Source organism: Cololabis saira, chromosome 3, assembly GCF_033807715.1.
Source record: "Cololabis saira isolate AMF1-May2022 chromosome 3, fColSai1.1, whole genome shotgun sequence".
NCBI lineage: Eukaryota > Metazoa > Chordata > Actinopteri > Beloniformes > Belonidae > Cololabis > Cololabis saira.
The window spans coordinates 13222229-13249776 of NC_084589.1; the positions used below are offsets into that span (position 1 = coordinate 13222229).

The 27548-nt window shown below is 43.1% G+C and overlaps 1 protein-coding gene across 1 annotated transcript in view; it reads left to right on the plus strand.

Annotated features, from left to right (window-relative positions):
- The window catches only part of eif3ea (eukaryotic translation initiation factor 3, subunit E, a), a 42393-nt gene extending 16361 nt beyond the window's left edge, over positions 1-26032 (plus strand). The window contains exons 6-13 of the mRNA XM_061718219.1: positions 3458-3583; positions 3852-3976; positions 5952-6078; positions 6453-6554; positions 16102-16211; positions 24160-24262; positions 24638-24772; positions 25864-26032. Of these exons, the coding sequence (XP_061574203.1) occupies positions 3458-3583; positions 3852-3976; positions 5952-6078; positions 6453-6554; positions 16102-16211; positions 24160-24262; positions 24638-24772; positions 25864-25899 (864 nt within the window). The 3' untranslated portion in view covers positions 25900-26032. The remainder of the gene's footprint in view (positions 1-3457; positions 3584-3851; positions 3977-5951; positions 6079-6452; positions 6555-16101; positions 16212-24159; positions 24263-24637; positions 24773-25863) is intronic.
- The last annotated feature ends 1516 nt before the right edge of the window (positions 26033-27548 follow it).

Genomic DNA, 27548 nt, shown 5'->3' on the forward strand with positions numbered 1-27548 from the left:
AAATTATTATTCTGTTGTTTTTAGCATTTAATAATGGATGTATTTCCCCCTGTCTTTCTGATGTCAGTGTCTAGCCGGAGTTGAGCACATTACCAAAATGTCCCCTGCTCAAAAACTTGGCAGCGGCTCTGAAGGTTGTTCTGCTACAAACAACCCCCTTAACCCAAAGCAGTTGAGTAGTTTGCCTGATGGGGCCTTTAAAACTCATCTGCTCTGCGCTGTAATGAGAAGAGGTGTATTTACGATAACAAATAATTTGCGTAAAAAAATAAAAAGGGCTTTAAAGAACGGTCTTCATAAACCTCGCGACGGATGTGTCGCTGGTCCAGCACCAGCTGTTTGCGGCTTTGCAACTCGTTCTAAATAAACCAAAATTGCTCTAATTGAGTTTAGTTGCTTGAAATCCATTGTAGACCTAATCTGATTTCATCTCTTTTATTTGTTTTACCCCTCCGATTTTTAGCTTGTTTTCAGGCTCTGTAACTAGATATTTGTTGCTTACTCTTTACAATGCAAGAGGTTTTTTTTTTTTTTTGAAGAGGGTATAAGTAGAAATGGACTTCATTAGTTGGAGTCTGTGTACTGCTTTTACCCCCCTCCCTTTCTTCTCAGAGCTTTTGTGGACCTCCCATCCTCACAGGCCCCTTGTCTGTCCCTTTCTCCCCCCGTACGGGTGAGGTGAGGCACCACCATGTTACTTAACGTGGGAAACCCAGTCAATTAAACGAAGCAAGCCAGCCTTGCAAAATCCATGCCCCAGGTCTTGTTACAGTGTGGCCTAGCCCGAAAAGAGCAACTTATTCATATCATCACTTAATGCAGGGATTGAATGTTAAGAATAAAGATTGAGTATCCCGACAGATCCCCAACACAGTAAATTTATTGTTGCTGGTCAGTCAGTGAAAATGTGCCCATTTCACAAACCAGCGGAAACTTAAGGTAACTGCTGGAAAAACCCAGGTATTGGACTTTTCTAGCGTGGCCGCTAGTGAAAGCCAGACTCTGTTTGTGTGTATGTGTGTGTGTGCGCGCGTTTGTGTTTGTGAGGCGAAAGCTGCCATAATGACCTGGAGGTCAGCCAAATGTAGTGGGCTGGGACTTCCAAGAGAGAAGAAAATAGGAACCAAAACAAAACTCTTGAACAGATGAAACACTGACCTTTATACCAACAGTGTTGCCAGTTTCTTCTCAGGGATTCAATAATAACCTTACTTGTGACTTCTGCACTTAAAACGTGTTCATTATGGGCCTGAATTGGGCTTTGATATAGAGGACTGTGTTGCTCTGATTGGATGGAGGGACCCACTTATCAGTCATCCTCTCCTTTGGAGTATTTACAAATATTTTCTTCTTTCCTGTCATCACTTCATAATATAGCAGCTCATTAAAATGTTAACACATTGTAGATCATTTTTATCAAGCAGAGAAAAAAAAAATCATAAAATAAATAAAAACAAATAAAATAATAAAAAGAAAATAACCCTAACTAATGTGTGTGTCCTCAGTGGAAACCTGCTGTTTTTTTTAGTGTTTCCTTCACCCGTGCGTCTGTTGCGGCTCAGCAGCTGTCGGATGGTGAAGGGGGGGGTTCACTCACCACCTATGCTTCTCCGGGCGCTCGGCAGACGCCCACCCCGACTTCCTGCTTGACTCATGTCACTGCGTCTGGTGTTTGCTGTTATCGTGGACTGGTGTGGCGCAGAGTTTCCCATGAGCACTTGGGTGTAGACCAGCGTCCACTGCTGAGGTTTCAGACACTCCCAACCTGTGTTTCATTACTGGATGTTTTGTTTGTTTGTTTGTATAAGGTCATTCTGGAAATCAGAAACGGTAGCCTGCTTCGTGTTGGAAAGTCCTCTCAAAGATGTGTCTTGTTTGCATATTTCAGTGAAATTGTCTGCAAGAATGAAAGTAGTTATCATTCTCTGGCTCTGACCTGAGCGTAAGCTCCAAAAAATGTCAGTTGAAGCACTGAATTTAAGGGAAGTTTAGGCGCTAGATGATGATGTATTTCAAATTCTTGACAACTGGCCCATCAACTTTAACTATTCTATATAATTTCCCTCGTAATCAACACACACGACATAAAATCACAACACTTTTACTATAGTCACTTTTTCCTCAGCTAAGATTACTGAGCATTTGTTTTTATTTCTCTGTAGGCTATTATAAAAGTTAATTCTGGTATACATACAAAAAAAGATGGAGTTCAGCTTTCCTCTATTAAATGCTCATTATAATTTAAAAAATACCAATATACCTCCGTAGCGTATAAGAAGGGAAATATACTGTTTGTTTTTTTACTTTTAAAACCAACAGCATTATTGAATCAAATGGATCAAGAGCTCAGTGGAACAACTGTTAAATCAGAGGGAAGGTGATACAACAGCTAACTAAGCCTAGCTGGGTGTTTTCAAGAGGTTCTTGTACCTATTACAGAAGAACTGACCTCCGTGTGCTCAGATATATTTAAGTAACTAAAACCTATGGGTTTTTATGAAGGATAATTACCATACGTACATGGTTAGTGGTAATTTTAAGTAGTGCAGATGTGTCTGTTTCATTCGCCTTCAGAAATCTTTTCATCATTTCTTTGCAACAATTCAGCAAGTAATTCAGCAAGCAAGTGGTGGTGTGGTATCCTACAAACACCTGTTAAATTCATACGTTGAGGGTGGGGGGTTAGACTCATTCCCACTCTGAAGGTGTAGAACATGTCGCCTCCACCAGAGCTGCAGCTCCCTGCGTCCCTGCAGCTACATCCTCTATGAAGCAAAAGAAACCTAAACTACTACAAACTGATAACGAAGGCTCTCATTGTTCTGGGGGTTGTACAGGATGCTGGAGCTCATTTACTAAAGAAAAAGAATGTTTCATAAATGGAAACCATATTGGACGACACTAAGCATCGTCTTCATAACACAGTCATTCATCAACGGAGAGTAGCTTCTTCAGATCTGCTGTAACGCACTGTTACAGCAGATCCTTCCTGCAAGTGGCTACAAACATCTACAAAGACAGAAAGTTAACTAGTTGCCACAACTTATAGGGACCCTTTTGGACCCGGTGTTATTCGATTGATGGTATAATTTTCTTTGATCATTTGCACGCTCAGTCTTGGATACCTGAATACTCTTAATATCCAGGTGGACACTCGTTAGGTCACACGCGTGCATTGCACTTGTTCGGTCCCACAGGTGTGGGTCACTCTGGTTCATCGTCGCAGACTCGCTCCGTGTGGGATATCCATAGGTTACACCACACAGCTCTTGTTTGAGAATACCTGAGATGCCCCCTACACCGTTGTAGATGAAACACACACACACAAAGAGAAATAGTTTTGAATATTTGTTGTAAAGTCTCTGCTGTGGTTATGCCAAGCAAAGCGGACTAAAATTCAATTTTCTGTCCGCGAGGAATTCATCCGATCTGAAGTTTACCGTTTTTCTTTCTCCAGGTCCCGTCTACAGACAGGAATGCCCTGAACTCGCTGTGGGGGAAGCTGGCCTCTGAGATCCTGATGCAGAACTGGGAGGCAGCCATGGAGGACCTCACGCGCCTCAGAGAGACTATTGATAACAACGTAAATGCCCCACTTCTCAGAATTTGATACTGCATTTAGATTCCCTTACATAGACTCCTATATTGACATATCACTTGCAGCGCGGCCCTGCGGCGGCATTTTATTTCTCACCACATGCACTCATCTGACTGCAAAAGAACTTGGATCAGAGTATCAGGGCCGTGTTGGTATTTGATTGCCATTTGGAGGGCAAACACAAATGAATTATTTTTTATTGTTACTCGCCAAAAATAACACCTTTCTTTCTCTCTTTCCTGGTCCTCCCCAGTCTGTCAGCTCTCCTCTCCAGTCCCTCCAGCAGAGGACATGGCTCATTCACTGGTCTCTCTTCGTCTTCTTTAACCACCCCAAGGGAAGAGACAACATCATTGAGCTCTTTCTGTATCAGCCACAGTAAGTACAATTTGCTTTACAGTTGATGTAATTGACAAAATAAAAATAAAAAAACTTCTTGGAATACCGGGAAGAAGTTGTAAAGATAAGATCCACTACACAAAGGAAGATGTGGTTACAGTGGGCGTTTATGGTGTTTGTTGCTATGGGGATAATGTATCGCTACTCTGAATTATGCGTTTGATTTATTTCATTGTGGTTTGATACAGCACATAGATTTAAAACAACAAAAAAAAGCTATCTTTTATGATATGAAGTTAAATTACCGTAAGCAATTTTCTATAACTGCATTTCTTTGGCCGGTGGGCTTTTTCATGAACCCTGCTGGTATTTTTAAAGTGGTTTCAGAAGCGCGTGTTTTTCGTGTGGTCTGTTTACTCTCCAAGCCCGAGACCCGGGCCATGTGTATCGCAGATCGGAAACTTTATACAGTGTGTTAAAATTTGCACACCACCTATTTTGATGTCTTAACCCCTCCCCCCGTTCTGATTGTAGCCTTGTGTAATTGTACAGATTGGGCTCCACATACAGTATGACAGGCAACCACAACACAGCCCACTCAAATGTTTGGTTCCCTGAATTTTACTCAGTTTTTAATTTTATTGTGGAACGATTAAGGAGGCCTGCCCAATAATTACTCATGAAAAGCTCACCCAGCCATCTGTTTGGACAAACTGAGGTAGTTTTGTGTGCTTCGCATTTTCACAGTGTAGAAACCTCATGTTTTCCCTGCTCAAGCTTGGCTTGGTTTGGCTCTTGTTTCCCATCTCTTGACCAATACTTCCTTTGGCTGGAGTCTGTGACCAGCGGCTGGCCTTCAGCTCCACATTTGACCTCCCTTACCCCTCCAGTCAGCAGATGTTCTTCCAAAGCCGTGCGTAGTATCGACAGGCTGCACAGGCTGCAGGAGAAGTGATATGCACTAAAGGATTAGGACGCAGGTGCAGAGCAGGCAAATATCACCGAAATAGCACACGCCGAGCGACTTTTATCAAAATCACTTCCAGACGAGCTGTGAAAAGGGAACGTCTCTCGCTTCTCCTCCTCGATGTCCTCACACAGCCCTCTTGAATAAAAAAAATATGAAGTCAAACTTGCCTCAAACCTCAAAACAAAAAAAAAAAAGGAAGCGGAGTTATCCCCAAAGAGGGCTGGGGTGAACACCACAAGAAGTGCATGGTACAGTGACTTTTGTGAGATGGCTTGTTATTGGAGCCCCCAGGAGAGTGAGTAGGTGTAGGTTAATCGGGAACACAGCATGAAGCGTTGCGGTCTTCAGCTGGAGGCAGACAACTACAAAGAGAGGGAGGGCGCTCCTAAAACCAGGCCAGCGGCGGGCTTTGCCAAGAAGCCCACTGCTGTTTTTAGACTCAACATCACAGCTACCACAGGACCCCTGTCCCTTTAATTGATTCAGCTAATTAAACTGCTGTCAGGGCTGCTTCCCTCAGTCGTATCTATGGGAGACCTGAAGGCGACCGTCCCACTTCCTCTTTTCAGATTAGATGTGGTCGGGCGACTGGCGGACAGCTTTGGAGACGCAGGTGACGAACATTAATGACCCGCCTGACAAGGAAAGTGGAGGTGTTACGCAGACGTGTTGTTGCAGGATACTCTCCCGAGTCGGCGAGGGATCAGAATCAGCCTGTAACCGCATTGTCTCTCGTGTTTGCAGCCCCTCTGCAAGTTGACCTGTGGTTAGAGCATCAGTCCCTCATGTATTGAGTTTCAGCTACTGGGCAGGTCCCTGCTCACTGATCTATGTCTTCTTGCCAGGGTTTTCTCTCCCCCCCGCCCCCCTCTCGGAGGATTCTAATGAAAGAGACAGCTTAAAGCTGGAGCCCATGTGCAGAAATGAAGGTCCTGTTGGGACATTTATCTGTTTAGCTGCAAAGGCTTGTTCTCCGTTTCCAAAGATCACGTCTTTGCTTACATTGGTCTAATAAGTGATTTACTTTCCTCTCCCCGATTCCAGATACCTCAATGCAATCCAGACCATGTGCCCCCACATCTTGCGTTACCTAACCACAGCAGTCATCACGAACAAGGATGTCCGTAAGCGTCGGCAGGTTCTGAAGGATTTGGTGAAGGTCATACAGCAGGTAATTGAGTTTTTTTTGTTTTTTACCACTCGGTGTTCAGAAACTGCCTATGTTTATTTGGCTCTGAAGGATGGATAAGTTGTCAGCACTTCCTTTTAATCACAGCAGGTATTGTATTGTGTCCAGGGGTCAGGAGGGGTGTCATTACTTTATGAACTTTATTTACAACCATATGGAGATCTGAACATGTCTAAACTCAAGCCTCTATCATATTTATTTACTCATTGTTCCAAGACGGTGGTCTATTTGTCTACCTAGTTATTATTGTTGGTGGTTTGTAACAGTTTACATGCAGATGTTTGTTGCATTTTAGGGAAACAACCCCTGTAACATTATAGATTTGGAATTAACTCCGACTTTCTTTCTTTTTTCAGGAGTCTTACACCTACAAAGATCCAATTACAGAGTTTGTGGAGTGCCTCTATGTGAACTTTGACTTTGACAGCGCCCAGAGGAAACTCAGGGAGTGTGAGTCGGTGAGTAACCACGACGGTAGTCTCCCCAAAAGTCTTTTCTTTTTTTTCTTTTCGTTTTTCCCTTCTGTTGCTCCCAAACCACGAGAAGCAGTTTGGTCCTGATTTATTGTTCCTCTCCGTGAAAATATCAAGGTCCTCTGAAGACATTTGATTTGTGGGTCATACTTCTGACCTTTCTCATAGAGCACTGTGGTCAGTGTAGGTAGCAATCATGTGATCAGTGTCTGACTGTCTGTTCTGCATGGGTCAAATAAAGACAGACCAGTAATAGTCTGGGCCTCGTGTTGCACCGATAAAGAGGTCTTTCTGGATTCAGCGTGACTCAGGCTTGAGTCAGCTCTTACTATGGCTTGTCATTGACCCATCAGGGTAGTAGTTAACAGTAAAAGCTTTATAAGCAAAAGTCTCCGCAGAGGCGTGCAGACACTTGTTTCTGTCATAGCACCTCTATTTTGACTGATTGTTTTGGTTTGTAAAGGCTACATGTCACTGTGTTCCCTGATGTGAAAATAGAGCATGAGTAGTACACGACAAAGGGCAAAAACTGCAACACATTTGACATTTTTCATCTTTTCCTACTCTTGTTAAAGTCACCTTTTTATTTGCAGCGTGTTCAGTTTTGTACTTATTTAAATGTGTGGTTCACGTCTTAGTAAAGAATTTATTTTAGTCAAAAACCCTTTTTTAAGGTTTGTTTCATTAATCTGTTCTAAAAAAATCCCTGCTGCTATGGTTCATGTTGCCCATAAAACTTCAATCAAGTGTCATTTGGATCAGTCAAGAATAAAACTGCCCATAATTGTGGAGCGATGATGGTGTTTGATGTTATCTGTCCAGCTTTCACACGTGGCTTGTGAGCCATTGACCGCTCCACATCCACCTCCCGCTTATGTTATTCATACTGGTTTGAATATTTAAAACATCTCTCACTAAAATACCATAAAGATTTCCTACTGACTCTTACAAAATGTAGTAAACCACTGAGTACATACCGGTAAGCGTATTACATTCACTTGAAAAATATGTTCTGTTTTTCTGATTTGACATCATTTTATTTTTAATGAATATCTTTTTTTGGTTGTTTTTTTCTGAATTGAAAACATAATTCTTCTTTGTTAAAAATACAGGCTTTCTTTGTTAAAAATCCAGACTTTCTTCGAAAAAATATTTCCTGCTGTTTTTCAAAAATTAACGACATCATTTTTCAATAAAACAGGCTTGTACTTCCTTGACTGATGGGAACAAACATGCCCCGCTTGTGTAGTTTAATCCCGTTTTTATTATGTGGTGGGATTCAGATGTCGGGAGATCATCTTGTACTTGAGTTTTATAGATATGGTGAAAGAGTCAAGGTTGTATTTTGGATGCAGTGTCATGTTGCATTCATTATTCCAGAAGAGCTCATTAATGCGAACAAGAATGTTTTTCTTCCTTTCATCAAGACTTCGGAATAATAGAAAATATTTTAAAGCATTTTTTTAAATCCAGAGAAAAAAAAGTCATAAATAAAAAATCATAAATAACCGAACCCCCCTCCTCCCAAGTGAATGCAGAAAGTGAAAAGGAAAACCTTCATAGCGGTAGAAGTCCAGTAAACCCGGACTTCTACCACTGGCAGATCTTTCAGCTTTTCTGCTGAGGGTGGCCACCGTGATCGAGGTGTTCCACATATTGATTTGGGATAGGTTTTACTTACTTTGCCCTGTCAGACACATCCCTCCCATTTATTCCAGCAGAGACCAGAACTGTGAGAACCTTCAGTGGCTGGATTCTTGCAACGTGAGGTTCAGAACACATGAACACTTGACAGGGCTGGGGATGGATCCAGTGAACTTACAGTTGGAGAACAGCCAACTCTACCCACCCAGAGAGATGTGTGGTGAACGTTTAGTCCTTTAGACCTTCAAATACCATTCAAGTGACGCCAGCCAACATTCGCACTCATTTGTACTAAATGGGTTGTGTCAGAACCTCTGGCCTGTTCGTCATTCTTTGCCGCCTGGCTGCTCCTTCCACCGTTCTCTCTTCCACACCCAAATCTCCTGGGTCGGCAGTCCTAACACCGCCCCTGTGAGCTCTGTGAGCTGCTGACGTGGAGATGGCCGTTGTTCCGTATGAAGTTGTCTTACCTGATGCTAAATTTGATCGTTGATGTCATGTGTTGTTTTTAATTTATTTTTTTTAAGCGATTTCTTCCCATATAGTGTCAATTATCTGTTGAGAAATGTACTCCCTGCCAGAAATCGGCAGCATTTCCTGGATTCCATTATCATTCTAGTTTCCTGCCATCTCTTTTTTTTTTTCTGAATGAGTGCTATGATGATTGTGGTGCTCTTACGTGTCAGTGACTGGTCGCACAGTGAGCCGAGTTGTTATTTAACTTGCCTCGCTTGGTTACCAGGCTACTGGATTGTGAGCCGTGGCTGCGTCAGCATTTTGGTTGAGGTCAGATAGTCCACCGTAGCATTAGATTAACAGATTCCACTGCCTGAATGTCTTCTCATTAAACTCTGTTCGTTTAGTTTATGGTGAGTTTAAGAAATTGTAACGCGGCAACAATAAGCACTAGATCTTGTCACAGGGTTTAGTACAACCTCAGTACCTGAAATTGCATTAAATGTCTATTTTCTGTGTTGCTGGCAACAACGCAGTCTTTGTTTCTCTCAACATTATGAAAGTTTTCGTGCGAAATAAACTCAGGGGACCTGCTCACAGAAAACTGCTCTACTGCAGCACCGGAGAACCAAACTCCAAAGAGCCGTGTAGAATTGATTGATATTATATTTCACTTATTTTATTAATTATGTTTTTCATGCGAGTGCTGTTGCCTGTGCAGCAAGTTTTGAATATGATTTCTGTCAGATGTGCACGTTGTGGGCAGATTTATAGAAATGTGTTGATTGGTAGTTGATTTATTGGAGGAGACACCCTGAACTGGATTCTGGATTTGTGCAGTAATCCAATGTAAAGAGGCCATAGGTGTAGGTGGATGTGGTGCGATAGATACAGATTGTTTACCATTATGATCCCCAGCATGCTTGCTGTACATCTGGTTTTCACAGATCAGTTGATGGTTTGGAGCCGACAGGGATAAAAAGCTTAACTTGAGTTTAAGCGGTTATTTTTTTCTTCATCGACCTCCTGCTGATTAACCCTCAAGACGATTGTAGTCAAATACAAATAGTCCTTATGCATGGGTACATTTTATTTGTGTGTTTCATATGCTATCTTGAATGTTCAGTTTTTATTTTAACCCATTTTTTCTTACCAAATACAAAAAGGCATCAGTGTTTTACAAAAAAGTATCCACTCAAAACTTGTTATATAATAAATGAGTCTCAGAAAATTCCAATGCGTTTTCCAAGATGAAATTAGATTTTTACTTTGCAAAGGTCGTCCAGAGGTTTCCAAATCATGACGTGTGAGTCAACAATACGGAGAGGTAGCCTGTTTCAGGCTAAGGTATAACACCCAGTCTCATCTGGTTTTAACACTTTGCATGGCGTGAGGCTAATGCAAAACTCAAATATAATGAGAAGTGCATGAGTTGTGTTTACTGACTGTTCTGTGTTTGAAGTCAGTTAATGCGCAGGTGAGAGCTGGTACCATTCAAGGTCCATCCTATCTCTGCACATCCAGTAGGCACCAAAGCCCTCCACTGACCGTGTCCAGTTCCCAAGTATGTTTATGGAGGCAGGTGGTTCCCAAAATGTTTACCAGCGACTTCAAAGCTTTGAGTGTGGTGATCTGCAAACATGAATATTTCCCAAAAATGGCCACCTTTTGAAGTCAAGGTGCTTCTCTGCTTTCAAAAAATTTAGAAACCTAAAAAGGGATATTTTACACAGCGATTAGGTAAATGGATCCTTCACTTGCATGGACTGTCATCTTGATGAGACCTTGCAACACATCAGTGTGAGCCATTGAGACAAGTGGCATCCGTCTATTTGCTGATTGCTGTAATAGCACGATCTTGGTATTGTTTTCAGCTCTCTTGTGCTCAGTATTCTGTATGCCATAAAAACAGTCGGAGCCAAGTGCTTTCAAATGGGGAGTTTAGTGAATGTTGTTCAAGCTGAGCATGTTCTTTTTCTTTTTTTTTTTCTTCTTCCTTTTTTCCCACCCATACTGGCATCTGTAATCGCTGTCAGATGTGAGATGCATGCGTGTCAAAGAGTGAAAAGTATAGGACTACCTATAGTGAGGTCCGCTGAGTGCGAATAAAAACGCTCTTCAAGGCTTTCCTAGAATTTGTTTAAGCTCTGTGGTCCAAATCCCAGATGACAATAATTACGGCACTTAGCTGTTCAAAGTTTACCGGCCTTAGATAAGCATTGTTTTAGCTGAAATGCGTGTTGCCTGATAGGACCATGTAGTTTGCTTTTATTCGACCAGAACTCTCGACAGATAGGAGCTTTTTTAAATTTAAATAAACAAAACTGGTAATTCTTCAAAAACTTTTGATGATAGAGGTCTGCGATGTGAAATGGCTCTGGAGAGTTGGAATGCAACAAGTGCTGAGAAATGTGAGTATTTCACACAGTTGTACCTCTGGGGCCATCGCTGGGTCACGAGCGTTTACAGCAGATGAAGCTCGTGAATTGGCTGAGTGTCAGCGAGTCCAAGCAAGGCTGTTGTTCTCACTGGAAATAGGAACAAGTGACTGACGCAACTTGCTGTCATCCTCGAGCTGAGTTGACCTGATGGCACTGCATTTCTTGGATAATGGGTTCAGTTATTTAAGTCAATTAATTATGCAGAATTGATACTAAACCACAGGCCTAGATGACCAGCTCTAAGTTGCTGATGATACTGTATGTCTGTTGCTGACTCTGGTCTTACAGTATTGCTCATGTGCTGGAAGTAGAATATTAAAATATGTTATTGATTTAAGGTATTGCACTTCACTTGCAGATTGTACTTTCATCTTCGATACATTTGGCAAAAATAATGAAAAGTAACAGAATTCCACTTGTGTTATTAAACTGATGGAAAATAAGAATAAGATGTTAAGTCCCTACACGCAGCTCTTTCAAGACAGGACTAATGCACCTTTATTATGCATCAGTAATCTGTTGTTTAAGTACAAAGATGGGTGGTGGTCAAAACGGATGCATCACTAAAGGGTTGCAAATGATGTGCTAATGTATGCAGTTTCTCAAATGACCACTTGGGGCAGGCTCCAAAAGTGAGCCACTCCCCATGGCAGAAATATAAACATGTACAGCCTACAGTGATAGTTTACAACCATGAGAATTTTAATATGATAGGTATAATGATATGAATCTAATATATTTACTATAATTTAGAGCATGTTTTTTCAGTGGCTGCTGGTTATGGTTAACTGCTACCTGGGTGACTAGTAGATGGCCTTTAGCTCGTCGGGTGCTTTGCCTAGCAGCAGCCAGAATAGCATGCTCTTCCAGCTGAGCCACCCTCCATGTTAGCGTGCACCTTTTTTGGTTTGACTAACTTTGCATGGGCCCAGTTCTGACAAAGCTCCGGGGACCCCAAAGCCCTGCCCAGTTAACCTTTTCATTGGTTAGTCCAGGGTGCTGCCGGTACTCGTTTCAATTTCAGCAACACCCGTTTCAGATCGGTTTGGCAGCAACTGAAATGAAGATGAGTAGATATATTTGATCACAATGAGAATGTAAGGTCACGATAGTTGGCACCATAGGTTAGCATGAGCCAAGCCAAGCCAAACAAGCTAAATTGTGGTAACTGAGCTAGACTGCAGGTGGCTTCGGAGGTTGCTTGTTCTGTCCATTGCAGAATAATCAGGGTTGGGTAGAGTCAGGTCCTGCCAGTCATAAAAAAAAAAAAGCATAAAACCTATTCAACAAAACCTCTGGATGACATCACAGACAGAGGGTCTTTCCTGGGGGTGTGCACAGCCGGGTTTACAATGTGCGATCTAGACCGTCTCAGACAAAAGATGCACAGTGGTGGGAAAAATTGGCCATCATACATCAAAAATGGTGGCGATACAACTCAGTGAGACGGGACTAAAGATGAAAGATGGAACCAAAGACTGTCTGATATGATCTTCTGGCAGCGCCAGATGTCCTCCGACTCTGTCTACTAACTAGCCAACTAAAATGCAACTTGAAATGACATATCAACGTGACCCAGTGCAGTTCTGTCAAAAATGGGAGTTGCGGTGTCAGAAGTCTCCACTATGAAGACATTGGAAGTTATAACACATAATGTTTGTCTCTGCGGCCTGGGTCACATCCTGGTGCGCTTACAAACAATGCTCCTGTCAGTCCAATAATTCTGCTTGGCACGCATGCTGTCCGTAACCAAACATCAGTGCCACCGTATCCTGTGCTTGATTTTATATGAAGTACCAAAGGGGAACAGCAGCAGTTTAACAAGCTGGTCTTTTTTGTCTCAATTGTGGCAACACAGTGCAATAAGGCATACAAATTCTAAGAAGCTCACAGATATAAACCACTGCTGTTTACTTCTCGACCACAACCGGATTTTAGATAAGTGGAACTTGATGGATGGATGGATACCAAAGCAGTGTGTCAACTTCAAAAGAGGATTAGGGCCAAAATAAACCTTAATACTGAACTTATTTGATTAGGAAAAAGGTTGGGATTTCACAGAAAAGTCATATTACATGAAAAAAGTGCTAATCTTTTCCAGATACAAGTCACAACACAAGAAAAAGAAAAATGGATAGCCAAATACTTCTGAACCCTTTCTTGCAAATTCTTTTTAAGACATTTTATACCTGTGATAAGAGCTGTAACGGATCAATCTTCGATCCTAGGCTTGTCATGTAAGCCCCTAAGGATCCATTTGTCTGACTAGAAAAGTAAAGTTTTTCAGCCTACTGTGGATTGTGAGTACCTTTTATGGCAAACAATAGTGGCAAAACATGTGGAGCTGGAACTTGAAAAGCCTCTTCCATCTTTTAGGTTCCCGGGGAACTTTGGCATCCCTGTTGACGCGGTCCAAGTAAAACAACCCCTCACCCCAAACCTGGAGAGGGTTCGGGGGTGAGGTTGCTCAGCAATCATCCCCCCCCCACTCTCCAGCTGTGCATTCACTGACCCAACAAAGGCATAATGACCGCTTGCCAGTGCGTGCTTTCACAAAGCATCATGGTATTTGGCAATTTGAATATGGTCTCATTCTTTTACTCCACAGTCCCGAATGTCTCCGGTCACTGACTACGTTATTCAGTCAGCGCTAAAAAAAAACCCAACAACACTACAATTACAAAAAACTTCCATTTCTACCTGATTGTTCCTGAGAGACGCAGCAGGGCTGGCCTCGGTTCCTCTGTGGCTGCTGGTGTTGGGGTATGCGGCTGTGGCTGCGGCAGACGGATGCCAGCTGGCTCTAGCGGAGGAGGACAATGGCCTGGCTTCAGCTGGTGAAGGCTACTCCACGCGCTAAGTACAGCAACGGGGTTTTACAAGTAGCCGGTGGCCCAAGTTCACTGACGAAGTTTGTAATGCGGTCCATTCCAGCCAATCCTTGCCTCTCCTCCAACCATTGCGGTTTAAAACCCAGTGATATTCAAGTCCACAAGGCATTTACGGACCACTAGGGAATTCTCCAACGACCCCTCCAGGACCCTAGCAAGAGTTTAACCAGTTTAACCAGTATTCCACGGCCCCGACCGAACCCTATAATTGTTCCTCCTGAATCCAGCAGTCAGCCGTCATCCAGATTCTCTGCAGCAGCACCCCTGCAGACTTTACTAGGGAGGCTGAGGAGAGTGATTCTCCTGTTTTTGCCTCCAGCTTTCCTTCTTAAAGAAGGCAACCACCAGCCGAGTTCAGAGGCATTGCTCCCGTTAGAAACGGCTGTTGGTATATCCAGTAGCTCATGTGTTTGTATGTCTTATCATTTATATAATGTATACTAGGGCCCAATCCCAATTCTCCTTCACTCGCCCTTCTTTTCTCCACTCGCACTTCTTTTCTTCCCTAAGCCCTAAAAAAGAAGGGGGAGATTTTAGGGCACTTGAGATCTAGGGCACTTGGCCCAGGTGCCTGTCCCAATTCTCCCCCTACCCCTCGTTTTCATCCCTTCCCTGATCAGGAAGCTGAGAGCCAAAAGCTGTTTTAATTTCAGCTGTAGCGCTGTTAATATGGCACTTTATTAAGTTTTAATATTTTTTCAGGTATAATGGTAACCTTAAGATCCCCAACCGGGGCTCAGTTTATCCAAATAACGCCTGTTAAGAAATTTGACCCGATGTTTTCGGAGATGAGAAGAGCCGCCGGCCCCGGGGAGCAGCCTCAGCTCACAGCCCGAGAAGAGACGTGTCCGCCGGGTGAGGCTGCTCCGTCAGCCCCGGGAGAGACACTCTCTCCCGGGACGCAGCTCTGTTGAGAATCACGCCGGCTGAAATAAATCATTTAGGAATATGTTGGTTTAATAGATGAAATCTAACAGTTGTAGCTACGCCTGTTAAGAAATTTGCTCCGAAATTTAGAGATTTCTGTCTGCCGGGTCCGGAGCTTGGGTCCGCGTTAAATCGACGCAGAGCCTACGGCGTAGGTTGCGTAACCTCCGCCGTAGGATCTGCGTTGGTGTAACGCGGAACCATAAATCCCTTTATTCTGGCGTGATCTTCCGCAACTTTATCTGAAAGTGTGTAAATTACCCAGATAACAGCTGGATTACTTTGTGGTTTCTGAAGACTATTATATCAGAAACATCCAAAACAAATCTGACGAGTCACAGGATTATTTCTCTCCATTTCTCTGAGAGCAGTCTGCCTGTTTGCCTTCGGTCGGCGAGTCAAATCGACGCAGAGCCTCTTTTTTTCATACCCCCTCGCTCGCCAAGTCAGCATCTGAAATCCCTCGATTTGAAGGGGCTATTCTCAGCCCCTAGCCCTCGTTATGCCCCCTCCCCCTAGGTGAAAAGAGGAATTGGGACACCACTACCTTCACGGGAACGCGCAAAAGTTAGGGTTAGGGAAGAAAAGGAGGGCGAGGGGGAGTATTGGGACGCACCCTAGGGCTGGGGATCGATTCAAATGTCAAGAATCAATTCTGATTCTTAAGATTCAGAATCGATTATCAAGATTTGATTTGATCCGATTCGATTCCGATATTGATTTGGGTTAGTGTTATTAAAACTGTTTTTTGAGCTGTTGCATGAATTATATGACTGTAGTTATGCTATTTTGGTTTTTAATTTTTGAGCATTTGGTTTTTAGCATTTTTTGCAAATGTAACTCCAAGACAGTATATAAAGTAATGAAATATAGACAATTTATGCAATTATAACCTAACACTGTAATGATTTCATACCTTTAAACATATTTAAAGGAAAAAACATGGCACCATTTATTCTCGTGTCCAACAAAACATTCCTTTTTTGGGGATAGACAAAAAAATAACCAAAAGTTGTAAAAAAAAATCCATCTTTAGACATATGAATCGATTTTTAGGAATTAATATGAGAATCGATTTAGAATTGGGAAATTGATTTTTTCAACACAGGCCTAATGTATGCAATGTTCCTTTACGGACTAATAGATTTGAATTGATTACTTTCTATTTCACAGGTTCTAGTGAATGACTTTTTCCTGGTTGCTTGCCTGGAGGACTTCATTGAGAACGCACGACTCTTCATCTTTGAGACCTTCTGCCGAATTCACCAGTGCATCAGCATCAAGTGAGACACTAAACAATCTGCACACACTTAAACCCTTGTTAGAACCAGTGAACTTCACAGCTTCATGGTGACACACGTACTGAGGAATGAAAGGACATGCTGTTTCTTTTTTTTTTTTTTTTCTTCTGCCATCGCTAGTAAGTGGTCCGCAAACAGGAAGCAAGTAAGTCAACTCTGTGATTAGAGGAATTTTCCTCGCCGATAAGTGTTTGCTGCCCCGTGCGCACACAATCGTGCTGACCCCACCCACCCAGAAGATTAAACATTATTTGCTTTAACTACTTCCACGTCTCCTCAGGTTGCTCTGCTTGCTTGACTTTTAAGACCACCTGTCCAAGGCCACCTCAGTTTTGTTCCAGGAAGAGGTCAAGGTTTAGATGACTTTAGACGGTTCCATGTGCTGCGATGCAAGGAAACATTCCAGCTCATATTTGTTGGTTAAATGGAGATCAGAAGGCTTTGAAGGTCTCAGCTGAGTGTAAGTCTGAAATTCAGTTTAGTTTTCAGTGAAATTCAATTGACCTTGGATGCTTCCCCAAAACCAAGAAATTTACTAAATGCTAATTATAGCATTAGTGGAGAGAAAAGTAAACGGATTATTTAAATTGTCTACAATTAAGAGAGATTATTGGATTTGGCTGCCTCGTGCATCAATTATAAGAAAGTGGCAACCATAAAGACAACATTCACTCTTTTCAGTCATTAATCCTCATCTTTTTCTAGAGGATATGTTGTCTTTTGTACATATGTCGTTGTGTTCTTTGTGTTGTTTCAACAGTGCAAACTCACCACTTTCTCTTCAAAAGTAGCTTTTATTGGCCCTTGGTTGTGTTGTAAACGCTGAAGAGTTAAAGGAAGGACTGCATCATAAATATGCTCTATAAACACATCGTGGAAAAAGGGAATTAACTTTTGATGACACAAAAGAGATTGCACTGACTGTTATATAGAGCCATGGAGGTCTGCAGTCAAGGTTGAGCTATGGAACATGATCAGACCCCGTTGAAATCTCCAGTTGCAGATTGTCTGGAATTGATTAGCAGTGCTGGTCCCTGTTTTGGCAGACCAACTGCAACCTGATCCATTTTTCTTCTTAAGGTTACTGGTAGCACCAAAAGAGGAAGCCGAACTGTGATTTTTGTTTTGTGTATTGAGGTTTCCGACACAGGAACACAAATTGAGGGGCAGTTTGAGGGAATTCCATGTTTATTTTGGTGACTGTTATGACGATTGACAGAACATGTCTATTTTTGACAGAGACCCAAATTCCAAGTCATTAGTTCCCTACCCTAAAGCCGACTGCACCCAAGCGTGGATTTAAATGAATTTGATGGCTGCTTTTAATGAGCACATTTTACAGCTGTTGGCCATGATGGTTTCACAGATACTTAGCTCGCCTTTTGCCCGCAGCTTAGGACAAAAAAAGTAGACTAGAAGTTGGCGTAATTCTGCTTTTTTATGCAGTAAAAGGTTATGTAAAACGTACTGTAGGCAGAGGAAATGTGATTCAGTCTGCACTTATAATTGCCTAAACACATCTTTTTGTCTAGACTTTTGAGTGTCCCGTGTGTTTTCAATTTAGCTTTGCTTTCCTGGTTTGATTTACAAGCTTTATTCCTGTAGTCCTTCCATCAGTGTTTCGGTGGCAAGACCCTGCTGTGACCTCCAATGCTCACTTGTTTTTTAAATTTTTTCTCTTAAGGTTTTTTTTTGTGGCTCTTGTGGCCTTTATTTTGAAAGTGGCTAGACAGGAAACTTGGCTAGCGTGAGGGGTGAAGACGTGTAGTAAAGAGCCACAGGCGGGGATTCGAACCTACGCTGCGCGAGGGCGACAGCCTCTGTCTAATGTAAACAGAATTAAAGCTGCAACCAGTGATGAACGGGCCCTCGCGCGTGCAATTTTCACCCATAAAGATCAAGCACTCAAAACTAAGTCCGATGACGCCACCCATGACTCTTTATGTCAAACCATTCAAAAGTTATGGCAGAAAGTAGGAACTATCAAATAGGGACCAATCAGATGAAGGGGGGGGTGCGCTTTTTGGTGTCTAGCGTTGCCACGGTAACGCTTTTGACTGAGAAAAGTAATGCGCGTCGTCTCAGGATGGAGACGCACATTTTGATGTATAACACACCTGGGTGCACGTTACGGTTCGGGCCGTATTAACTGCCGAAGGAATGGCATAAATTGCACCAAAATGACACGATTAATTAAAAATGGCCGACTTCCTGTTCGGTTTCAGCCATGGCGCCAAGAGACTTTTCTTTAAGTTGTGCCATGATACAGGTGTGTACTGATTTTCGTGCATGTACGTCAAACCGTATTGTGGGGCTTGAGGCACAAAGTTTTCTAGGGGGCGCTGTTGAGCCATTAGGCCACGCCCATTAATGCAAACCATTAAATATCACATTTTTCACCAGGCCTGGCTTGCGTGCAAAATTTGGTGACTTTTGGGGCACGTTTAGGGGGGCAAAAAGGCCCTCATTTCGTCGGAAGGAAAACGAGGATAAAAAAAAAAAAAATCCTACAGATACAATAGGGCCTTCGCACTTTAAGTGCTCGGGCCCTAATGATGCGGGATGGTGGGCTCTGGGTGGGATGTATTGATAAGATGAGGAGGTCCGCAAGCTCCTCATCCTAATAGCAGAGGACTCTGTAAATCGGATAGACCTTCTCCTGCACCCAGAGCTCCATCAGCCAGCTCTTCCAATGTTGGTCAGAGAGGGCGACCACACAGTACCACTGGTTAATGCCTCCTGACCCATCTTCCCTCCCCTCAACTTGGTTTCAGGTACCGGGGAGGCAGTAACACCTCTTTCATTGGTTCAGTTCACTGATGGATAATATTCAGCTCCTTATATCTGTCAAAGGGATGGCGGCATGTCAAAGACATCTGCTGTGTTGCACATGTTGAAGTGATTGACTGTTTGGCAAATTATAATTTCTTCCAGATCTCATTTATAAGTAGAAACTGAAGCCTTTTCTTACTGACATACAAGTTCCTTTCAGTTTAGTGCACTTTTGTTGAGCACTCGTCCTGCAGTCTCACATGAACTAGTTTGCTTGTTCAGTGTCCTGCGTGTGCGTCCTCTCTTTCACTTATGTGGACCCCACTCGTTCCGTCATGTGTGTGGAAAATCCTAAGGTCTTGCCCACTCATTCGGATGTTCGCACCACGCAGCTCTGAGGAGAGAGAGTACCTGTCTCAAGCCTGTCCAACACTTGCTGTTGTTGAACAATGCATTCATTTTGCCCCAGCTCTGTTAGGGGGTTACTTTGGAAAAGAGATCCCACCCTCCTTTCTCCGCTGACCGAATCAGACCCCAGTCCTGACTCTTCAAGTCTGAGGTCGGTATGGAGACTCACAGGAGTCCTGTAGCCTGAAGTGGAGGAGCTCAGGAGCCAGAGAGGGTACGGGGTCGAAATGAAAATGATCCCTGGCCCACAGGGAACAGGATCATGGTTGTGTAAACTAAAACCACTCAGGGAGGCTGCCTGCTCGGCCCAAAGGCCAATGGATGTCAATAGTGTGGGTTGCTTAACTCAATCCCTGCTCCCTCTCACGTCTTCCACCTTCGTTCTTTGTTTTTTGTCGTCTTCTCTTCATCATCTCCGAGGTCTAAGTAGTGTTGCTATTAAAGACAATAAGATGGAAGTTACACTGATCTTGTATACAAATGTGCTTCCTGGGAGGAAAGTATTGCCAGACTTTATTTAATAAATTAGATTAAGGGGCATGGCCGGGTACGGGCCGAGGCCCTGGGCCTCTCTGTGCCGTCTATGATCCGGTATCAGGCACGCAGCATGCTAACAGGGGTTAGGGGTTGGCTGAAGTACCGCGGAGGAAACCAGACATTGTTTGTTTGGAGCACTATATCTGACCTGGACTTGACTGACACGTACCCCCCCCCCCCCCACTTTACTGAAATGTCAAACGAAACACCCACAGTGCCCCTGTGGAACAATGGCTTAATTGGCCAAATAAATTAGAACCAGTTATGAATTTCATTCAGATTTTCAGATCAGGTTATTACGAGGCACATAAAAAAAAAAAGGTCTCCCAGTGTCAGAGGTTGTGTTTTTTGAGTAGTACTGGGGAAATGTAGCAGGCGTTTTTATTATACTATTATACTACTTTTACTGGTGCAACCACAAATAATTTACTACGAGACTATTTTCTCTGAAATACATTATATTTGGGATACATATTGGAGTGCCTGGCTGACTCTTGAGTCTTTATCTTTAGTTTCATTTAATCCAATTCTTTCCATTTAGAGTCCAGATTCAAAACTCATGTAATGCCAGTTCATAAAAAAACTGCTTGCTGTAATCCCCCATCTTTTATTACACTTTAGTCAGTCCTGACAACAGTAGTCTTGTTTCCATTACACTTTTGTGCAAAAGGAAAATCGAAACCCTAAATTTGCAATCAAGGCAGTGCTGCAGGGGGCCGGTGTTTCCATTCAACTCTGTTTCCAATAAGCGTATTCTCGAAACTCTCTGTATCTCGTCCTGCGGGACTTCAAAAATACAAGAGAAATAATCTCAATGTTGAAGAATATAGACAAAAACATCTTTAGATTTTACAACTTATTGGGATTGCTGCTATCGCTGTAAAAAAAAAAATACTCGGATGAAGCAAAGCCCTTATGTAATGCATCAATGATTAAATGATTATATGTGTGTGTGTGTGTGTGTATATATATATATATATATATATATATATATATATATATATATATATATATATATATATGATGCCAGAAATAGCTGGAAACTAGATTTTGATGACTTTCAATTGACCAGCTACGTTAATCTAAAGAAACTTCTTGGTGTTTCCAAACCTGGTATAGTTTCGGACTTATCGAATATTAAATGTCATATTAGAATTTCATCAAAAAAATGAAGTTCTGCTCACATTTTTATGGAAACAATCTCAAATACAAAACTGTCTGTCACGTTGCAGCTAATTATCGGGGCACCAGCAGCATCAAATCCTTGCCGTCGATAGTGTCACTCTGGAATCAACACGTGTTATCCATCACAACCTGAAGTCGCTTTATTGGACAGCCGACCTTGTTCTGACCCCAGCACTTTCCCAGTAATGATCTGTAGGAGCAATTTTGTTGTCACGTGTCGTTTTCCACAAGTTTGAAGGGCTGAAGTGTAATCAGCTGTCCAACAGAGCCAGTGTTAGGTTGCACCGCCGTGACTGGCAGGTTCGTTACCTTTTACTTGATCCTTGCAGCCGAGCTGGTCCCGATTCTCCTCATATCTGATGTGTCCTCAGCTCATTATCCACCATCTCCATCACTTCACCGCCATGAAAGAGTCTAGAGATATGCGTTGTCAGTTTAAGACCAAACCCTATTTTCCTCATTATGCTGAGGTAATGCCTCTTATTTGTTGTTTATGCTTTCCATACTCCATCCAGACACTGACGTCATTGTACTCCCCCTCTTTATGTGGTTTTGCCACCATTTGACCGACATTCATGGGTTAGAAAGTAGTCGTCTTTTTTTTTTGTGTGTGTCTCTTTACTTTTTGAGCTCTGAGGTAAGACAGGCATATTGTAAATCCCAAATAAGATTACTTCCCACTGAAAGAATGTCTTGAAAAAGAGTATCTGTAATGTTGGTGGAATCTGCAGAGCCGTGGTGTGAGAAGTGCTGCGGTCTGGGAAGATTTTCGCTTGCGCTGACGGACTGAAGTATGATTAATGGACCAGGAAGTGAAAATTAGTGGAGCAAATTGGTTTTATATTGAGCTTAAAACCCCTTTCTTTTTTTTTTACTTTGCAAAAAGTCAAGCATTACTATACACAATGACATATTTGAACTTTTGAGCTTTTTCACTCACACATTTTTTCCACGATGACAAGATGGCATTCTACTTTTAAGATGTTTAGCTTTAGACATTCTGAGACGCAAAGCAAGTTGCTGGTATATTTATTGGGCCCCTTATATGAAATGTGGTAGGCCGAGAGGGTGGGGTGGGGGTCGGGCAGGAAATGTTGGGGGAAGGGGGTCGAGATGGGGGTATCAAGGGGTCTAGTTATTTTGAAAGCCACAAGGGAAGCCAGCTGCAGCGGGGAAGGCTCCGGATCAAAGCGCGCCAGCCAGCCACCCTCCGCCTCCCTCCCTCTGCTGTGACACATCTCTGTCTCGCTGTGTCAAACGCCTGTCCAACCTGGCTTTTATTTTAGGGGGACAGTGAGTCACAACAAGCTTTGGCAGACAGGTGGAGAGACTGTCCTGCTCACGCAATTAAAGACAAATGCCATTTGAAATAAAGGGCGAGTAAGCAAAGAGCATTGCGGTTGTTGCCGCTCCTCTAATTAAGTGATTCATACTAGTCTGTTAATCAAGCTCCCATTAGTAGAGGGCTATTAAAGTGCTTTGGTTCTTTTCTGTTTGAAGGGTGCACAACATGTTGATTATTTAATAACACTGGCGAATATGCAACACGTATCATATTGTAGCTTAGTCTTAATTAAGACTTATTCGCCGCTATATTGCTTTCGAATGTGTCTTACGTGAGTCAGCGCAGACAAGTTTCTGTTGGTCAAATTGTAGAAGTCCCATTTTGTGCTTTCCCTGACTTTCAAAGTTCAAAACCCCCTGATCACCCACTTTTTAGGCTATCGAGGTGTCACTTTAACAAGTACACTACTGATTAAGTGGTTAAGGAAAGGTTTTGAGTGAGAGGCAAAGTTCCTAGTGCTCCGTGTATCTGTCCTATAGACGGCAGCAGAAGAAGTGGACAAGCCCCCTGTAACTTCACCCGCAGGTTTTTTGAAGACATCACAAATGTCAGCGTTGTGGGCTGATCGACTGACGGAGGTTTCCGGAAAGTGTTGGGTGGTAACGTAGCCAATACTGTAATGCATTACTCTTTAAATTAAGTAACTCAGTTAGCGTTACCCTCGGTACGCTTGTCTCCGCACCTTTACCATCAGCCAAGCTATAACCTGGGGAGGAGGAGGAGGAGTTTGACGCTTAAATGGAGCGTTTGCTGGTAGAAAGAGGGTTTACCAAAACAAAGGAGGTGTGGATCTTTCAGAGCGAAAGTTGACAATGAAAATAATAAAAACTAAAGATAATTTTGCGTGCACTTGGTTCAGGCTGTGATCTGCAAAGTGCAGATGTCAGTTGGAGGTCTTTCAACAAATACGGACAATCCAGTTTGAAAGATTTTGGGACATAACTGAACAGAATCATAATATCAGCAGAAGTTCATCAATGTTATTTATCAATTTGGAACATTTTCTAAGTTTATCTGCAAACTTTAATTGGTTTGTTCCACCCCCGTGTTTAAAGGGGCCGTTCTCACCGAACAAGCCGCCGAACCAGAGCGGGTCATCCGGCTGATCTCCCGGTTTAAGCAGAGTGAAAACCGCGCCCGACCGCCGGGAATTATTCTCCTGTGAAACCACTTTAACTTCTGCACTTGAAGTAATGCCTGCAGCCTATTTTAAATAAGTTGCATGGCATGAAAGTTGAACAGTGCTCATAGATTTAATTTTTGAGCAGCTTTTCTTTTTTATTATTATTATTTTCAAATGGCCTGACTTTGAAAGATTTGTGTTAAATCAATTTTGTTTTGGAGTTTGGGTTATATTCTGTACAACACTAACATTAAGTTGCCAGGACATTAATGGGAGAATGATAGAGAGTGTTCTTTTAAAAAAAAAAAAAGGTAACTAAGTTTGTTATAACAGCAATGACACGTCCACAGTATTTTTCTCCAAGCTAGTGTTGAAGTATCCTAGAGCAGGCAAAAATCCCCGGAAGTGGCCATCGGATGTCTGCTCAAGTTCAAACTTTAACCTCACTGTTCACCAAAACCCCGTGTGCAGCGTTTTTAATCAATCCATCTGACAGATTTGGAATCTGCCGGTCTTGACCAGACCAAGTAAGAGCTCCTCGTCTCTGTTTCCTCCAACAGCATGCTGGCAGACAAACTCAACATGAGTCCCGAGGAAGCTGAGAGATGGATCGTCAACCTCATCCGCAACGCCAGGCTGGATGCCAAGATAGACTCCAAACTGGTGAGACTTTCTGTCGTCTTTCTCACTCAGTTTGCTCACAGCTCCACTAACAAACCCAGATCTTTTCAGCACACCTTTGCCAGTCGAGGGGCTTCTGTTGTTTCTCTTTGAAAGGACTTTGCATCCACAGTATCTTAGCCTCGTTACACACCCTTTTGTGAAGTCCCACGTGAACCTGCATATTTCGGCATACACATCACAACGTTTGTCTGTAATCAGCAAATCATAGGCCAGTCCTCCAGAATGACATAGAATTATCTGGACATGCCTACGGTGGAGATGAATGAGAACCGTGCGACTTCTGTGTGCGCCGCAGTGTGGAGCAGCGTGTCCGATAACGCTCATGTGCTTCACTCTGTCCGTTTTTATTTCCAGGGCCACGTCGTCATGGGGAACAACGCCATATCGCCGTACCAGCAGGTGATCGAGAAGACCAAGAGCCTCTCCTTCCGCAGCCAAATGCTGGCCATGAATATCGAGAAGAAGCAGGCGGCTCTGGGCCGGGACGAGGTGAGGAACGCCTGTCGCCGTAGGGCACCCTGAAACTCCCTCCGCTGGTCCGACTGAAGGTCACGATGAAGCGGGGCAGTTCAAAGCACCTCCAATGTTAAAGAATGTTGATGAACAACCATCAACAAACGCTCTCTTTACACGGAATAAGCCAGTAAGAGCAAGTTTAACAGAGGTAACGCTTTCATCCCTCCATGGCTCTTCAAAGGCCTAATGACAAGGTAGAGTCCAAACAACCATAAAAACGAGGCCCGGGCTCTGTGACTCAGCTCAGCAGCTTAAATAAGGTGGACGCTCACTCGGGCTTTTGGGTGAACATTACTCAAAGCCTGGAGTTCCCTGCACTTAGGACCTGCTGCAGATGTCTGGCTGGGAGTCCAGTCATCCCGTTTTAAGACCGTTTTTGATGTTGACCTTGTACATTTTGTGGTCTGTAGACAGTTCAAATACTACTACAGCTTTTTAACACGATGTCAAGAGTAGTGAACGTGCGCTGAACTGGAGCCGTTGCCTGATATACGCCCCGCGTTGCAGCCGATTGGCTCCTGACAATCACCAGAGCCGCAGAGGCTGCATAGAAAAATGCTAAACGTTCACATTTTAACCTCGACTCCGGAGAATCTTTTGATGTACAATCACCCTCCTCGCTATTGTTTGAATATCTGCGGCAGCACGGCTGCCGTAACCTTGTACTGCTAAAGAAAAGCAAAGCAAAAGCAAAGGCCCCCCTCATTAAGGAGTTTAAGTAATTAGACAAAAGAGGCTGCAAACAAGTCGCAGAGCACCACTACATCCTGCTGTCCTTAAGCTACAAATCACTTACGTATAGCGAGCATTTACTGCCTCCCATCTGGGCCGGCTGCTCGGATCCCTGTCAGCCCTGACAGCCGGCCGGGGCTCACCAGCAGAACGCACACATTTCCCAACAAGGGAAAACGTCAGCCTTTAACTGCTGCCACATGTATGTTACTTTTTCACGTTTCCCGCAATCAACAATAAGAATTACTTTTGATCGCTGCCAGTTATCAGCAAATAGTCTAATTTGATGTTCTCTCTGCTTTTTTTTTTTTACATTTATTTCCTTTTTACAGACTCCAAATTGGGCCGGTCAGGATTCTGGATTTTAACCGCGCAACGAAGATTGATCATCCTCACCGTGTTGCATCTTTTTTTTTCACAATCTTCTGTCAAGGAGCAACGGTGCCGTTTGGCACTCGGTTCAAGTCATCACCAGTTCAATAAAAGTGGCCAACAAAACCATTTTCACCCATGATTGCCTTATTTCTGGACATTACAAACGGTTTTGAGGTTGGAGTGGTCAGACTTTTTGTATCAGTAATACTTGATGAAGTTTTAATGTGCACATTGAGTCACCGAGCGGGACAGTTAAGACTGCCGCGTGTGATGCGGCTCATGAGTGCCCAGTAATGATGAATGGCTGTTTAGTCTGTTGGTTTTATGGTGTTTTAGTGGTTCACTGCACCGTGGCAGGCAGCCGCGCTGAGTGGGACGTCAGCATGAAGGGGGCAAGCAGAGGTGATGTACAGTTACCCGTGGTCACACTCTCCGCCAGTCATCCCGCCCGTCTCAGGACACCAGGGAACCATAAAGAACCATTAGCCAGACGGACACAATCTTTCTAATGTCCCATCCCGGCCCCACTTTTCTCTGCTTTTAACCTTCTAATAACTCAGTCCTTTAAACTCCCCCGCCCTCCTCCTTTATTGCAGTTGTTCACAAACAGGCCGTCATTCCTTCACATGCCTGTAATCTTCTTTGTGAATGTAATTGAACGACCAAACAAGAATTTGATGTCAAAGACACACACACTAAGTCAAAGGTCTGGGAAAGTGCAGCGTGTTGCAACACCTGACTGCGAGGCTCAGCCACAAGCGGACCTCTTGACACAAATATGACTGTTCCCTCCAGAGGAGGAGGGCAGACCAATAATTGGTGCTTTCCTCCTTTTATTTTTTCCGTAATGCGTCACCGAGCTGCCGGGTTGATAAACAGAACTGCACCTCGGACAATAGAATCGAAATATGAAAAGCTGCCTCTCACATTTGTTTTTCCAAGTCTGGCTCGGTTTATTCTTTCAGTAAACTTTTAGAAAGATCAAGTGGAATTCTGATGATCTAACACTGTTCGCAACTAAAAACAAAAAAAACCCAACAATCTTCCAAGGTAATAATGGCTTCGTAAAGTGCCAGCTCTGGGTTGTGTTGTTTTTACGAGCAGGTTCATTAATTTATCAGGTTAATGTGCAGTTATTCCCCCATAGTTTCTCATGTTCATTTGATTTATTTAATAGCTCACCAAAAGTGACGTCTGTGCAATGAAAATAAGCTGTATGTGAACTGTTTCTTTCTTATGAAGTGGTTTTCTGCGTTATTCCGTCATAAAATGTGACTGGCTAAGTGTGATTTTGGCTAAATCACACTAAGAGACGTAAACAGATCTAATTTCACGCCTCTGTTGAGCAGGAACATTGAACATTGGAAGCTGGAGGAACCAGTACATGAACTCTTGGAGTTGTTCATGAATGTTTTCTTCCTCTCAGACATCAGGTTTTACGTACCCTTTTTGCCGTGTTTGGATGGAACCTCCGTCTTCCTCAGGAAGGTCCTCACAGTTTTTGTTTTGTGCTCATTTTGTGCTGGATGTACCTCCATGTTTTTGGTGATTATTTAGTTTCGTCACCCAACTTCTATCAAGCTTCGGCTGGGGCCACATTAATTCTCCAATACAGTCATTTGGTGAATTTGGGAATTTACTT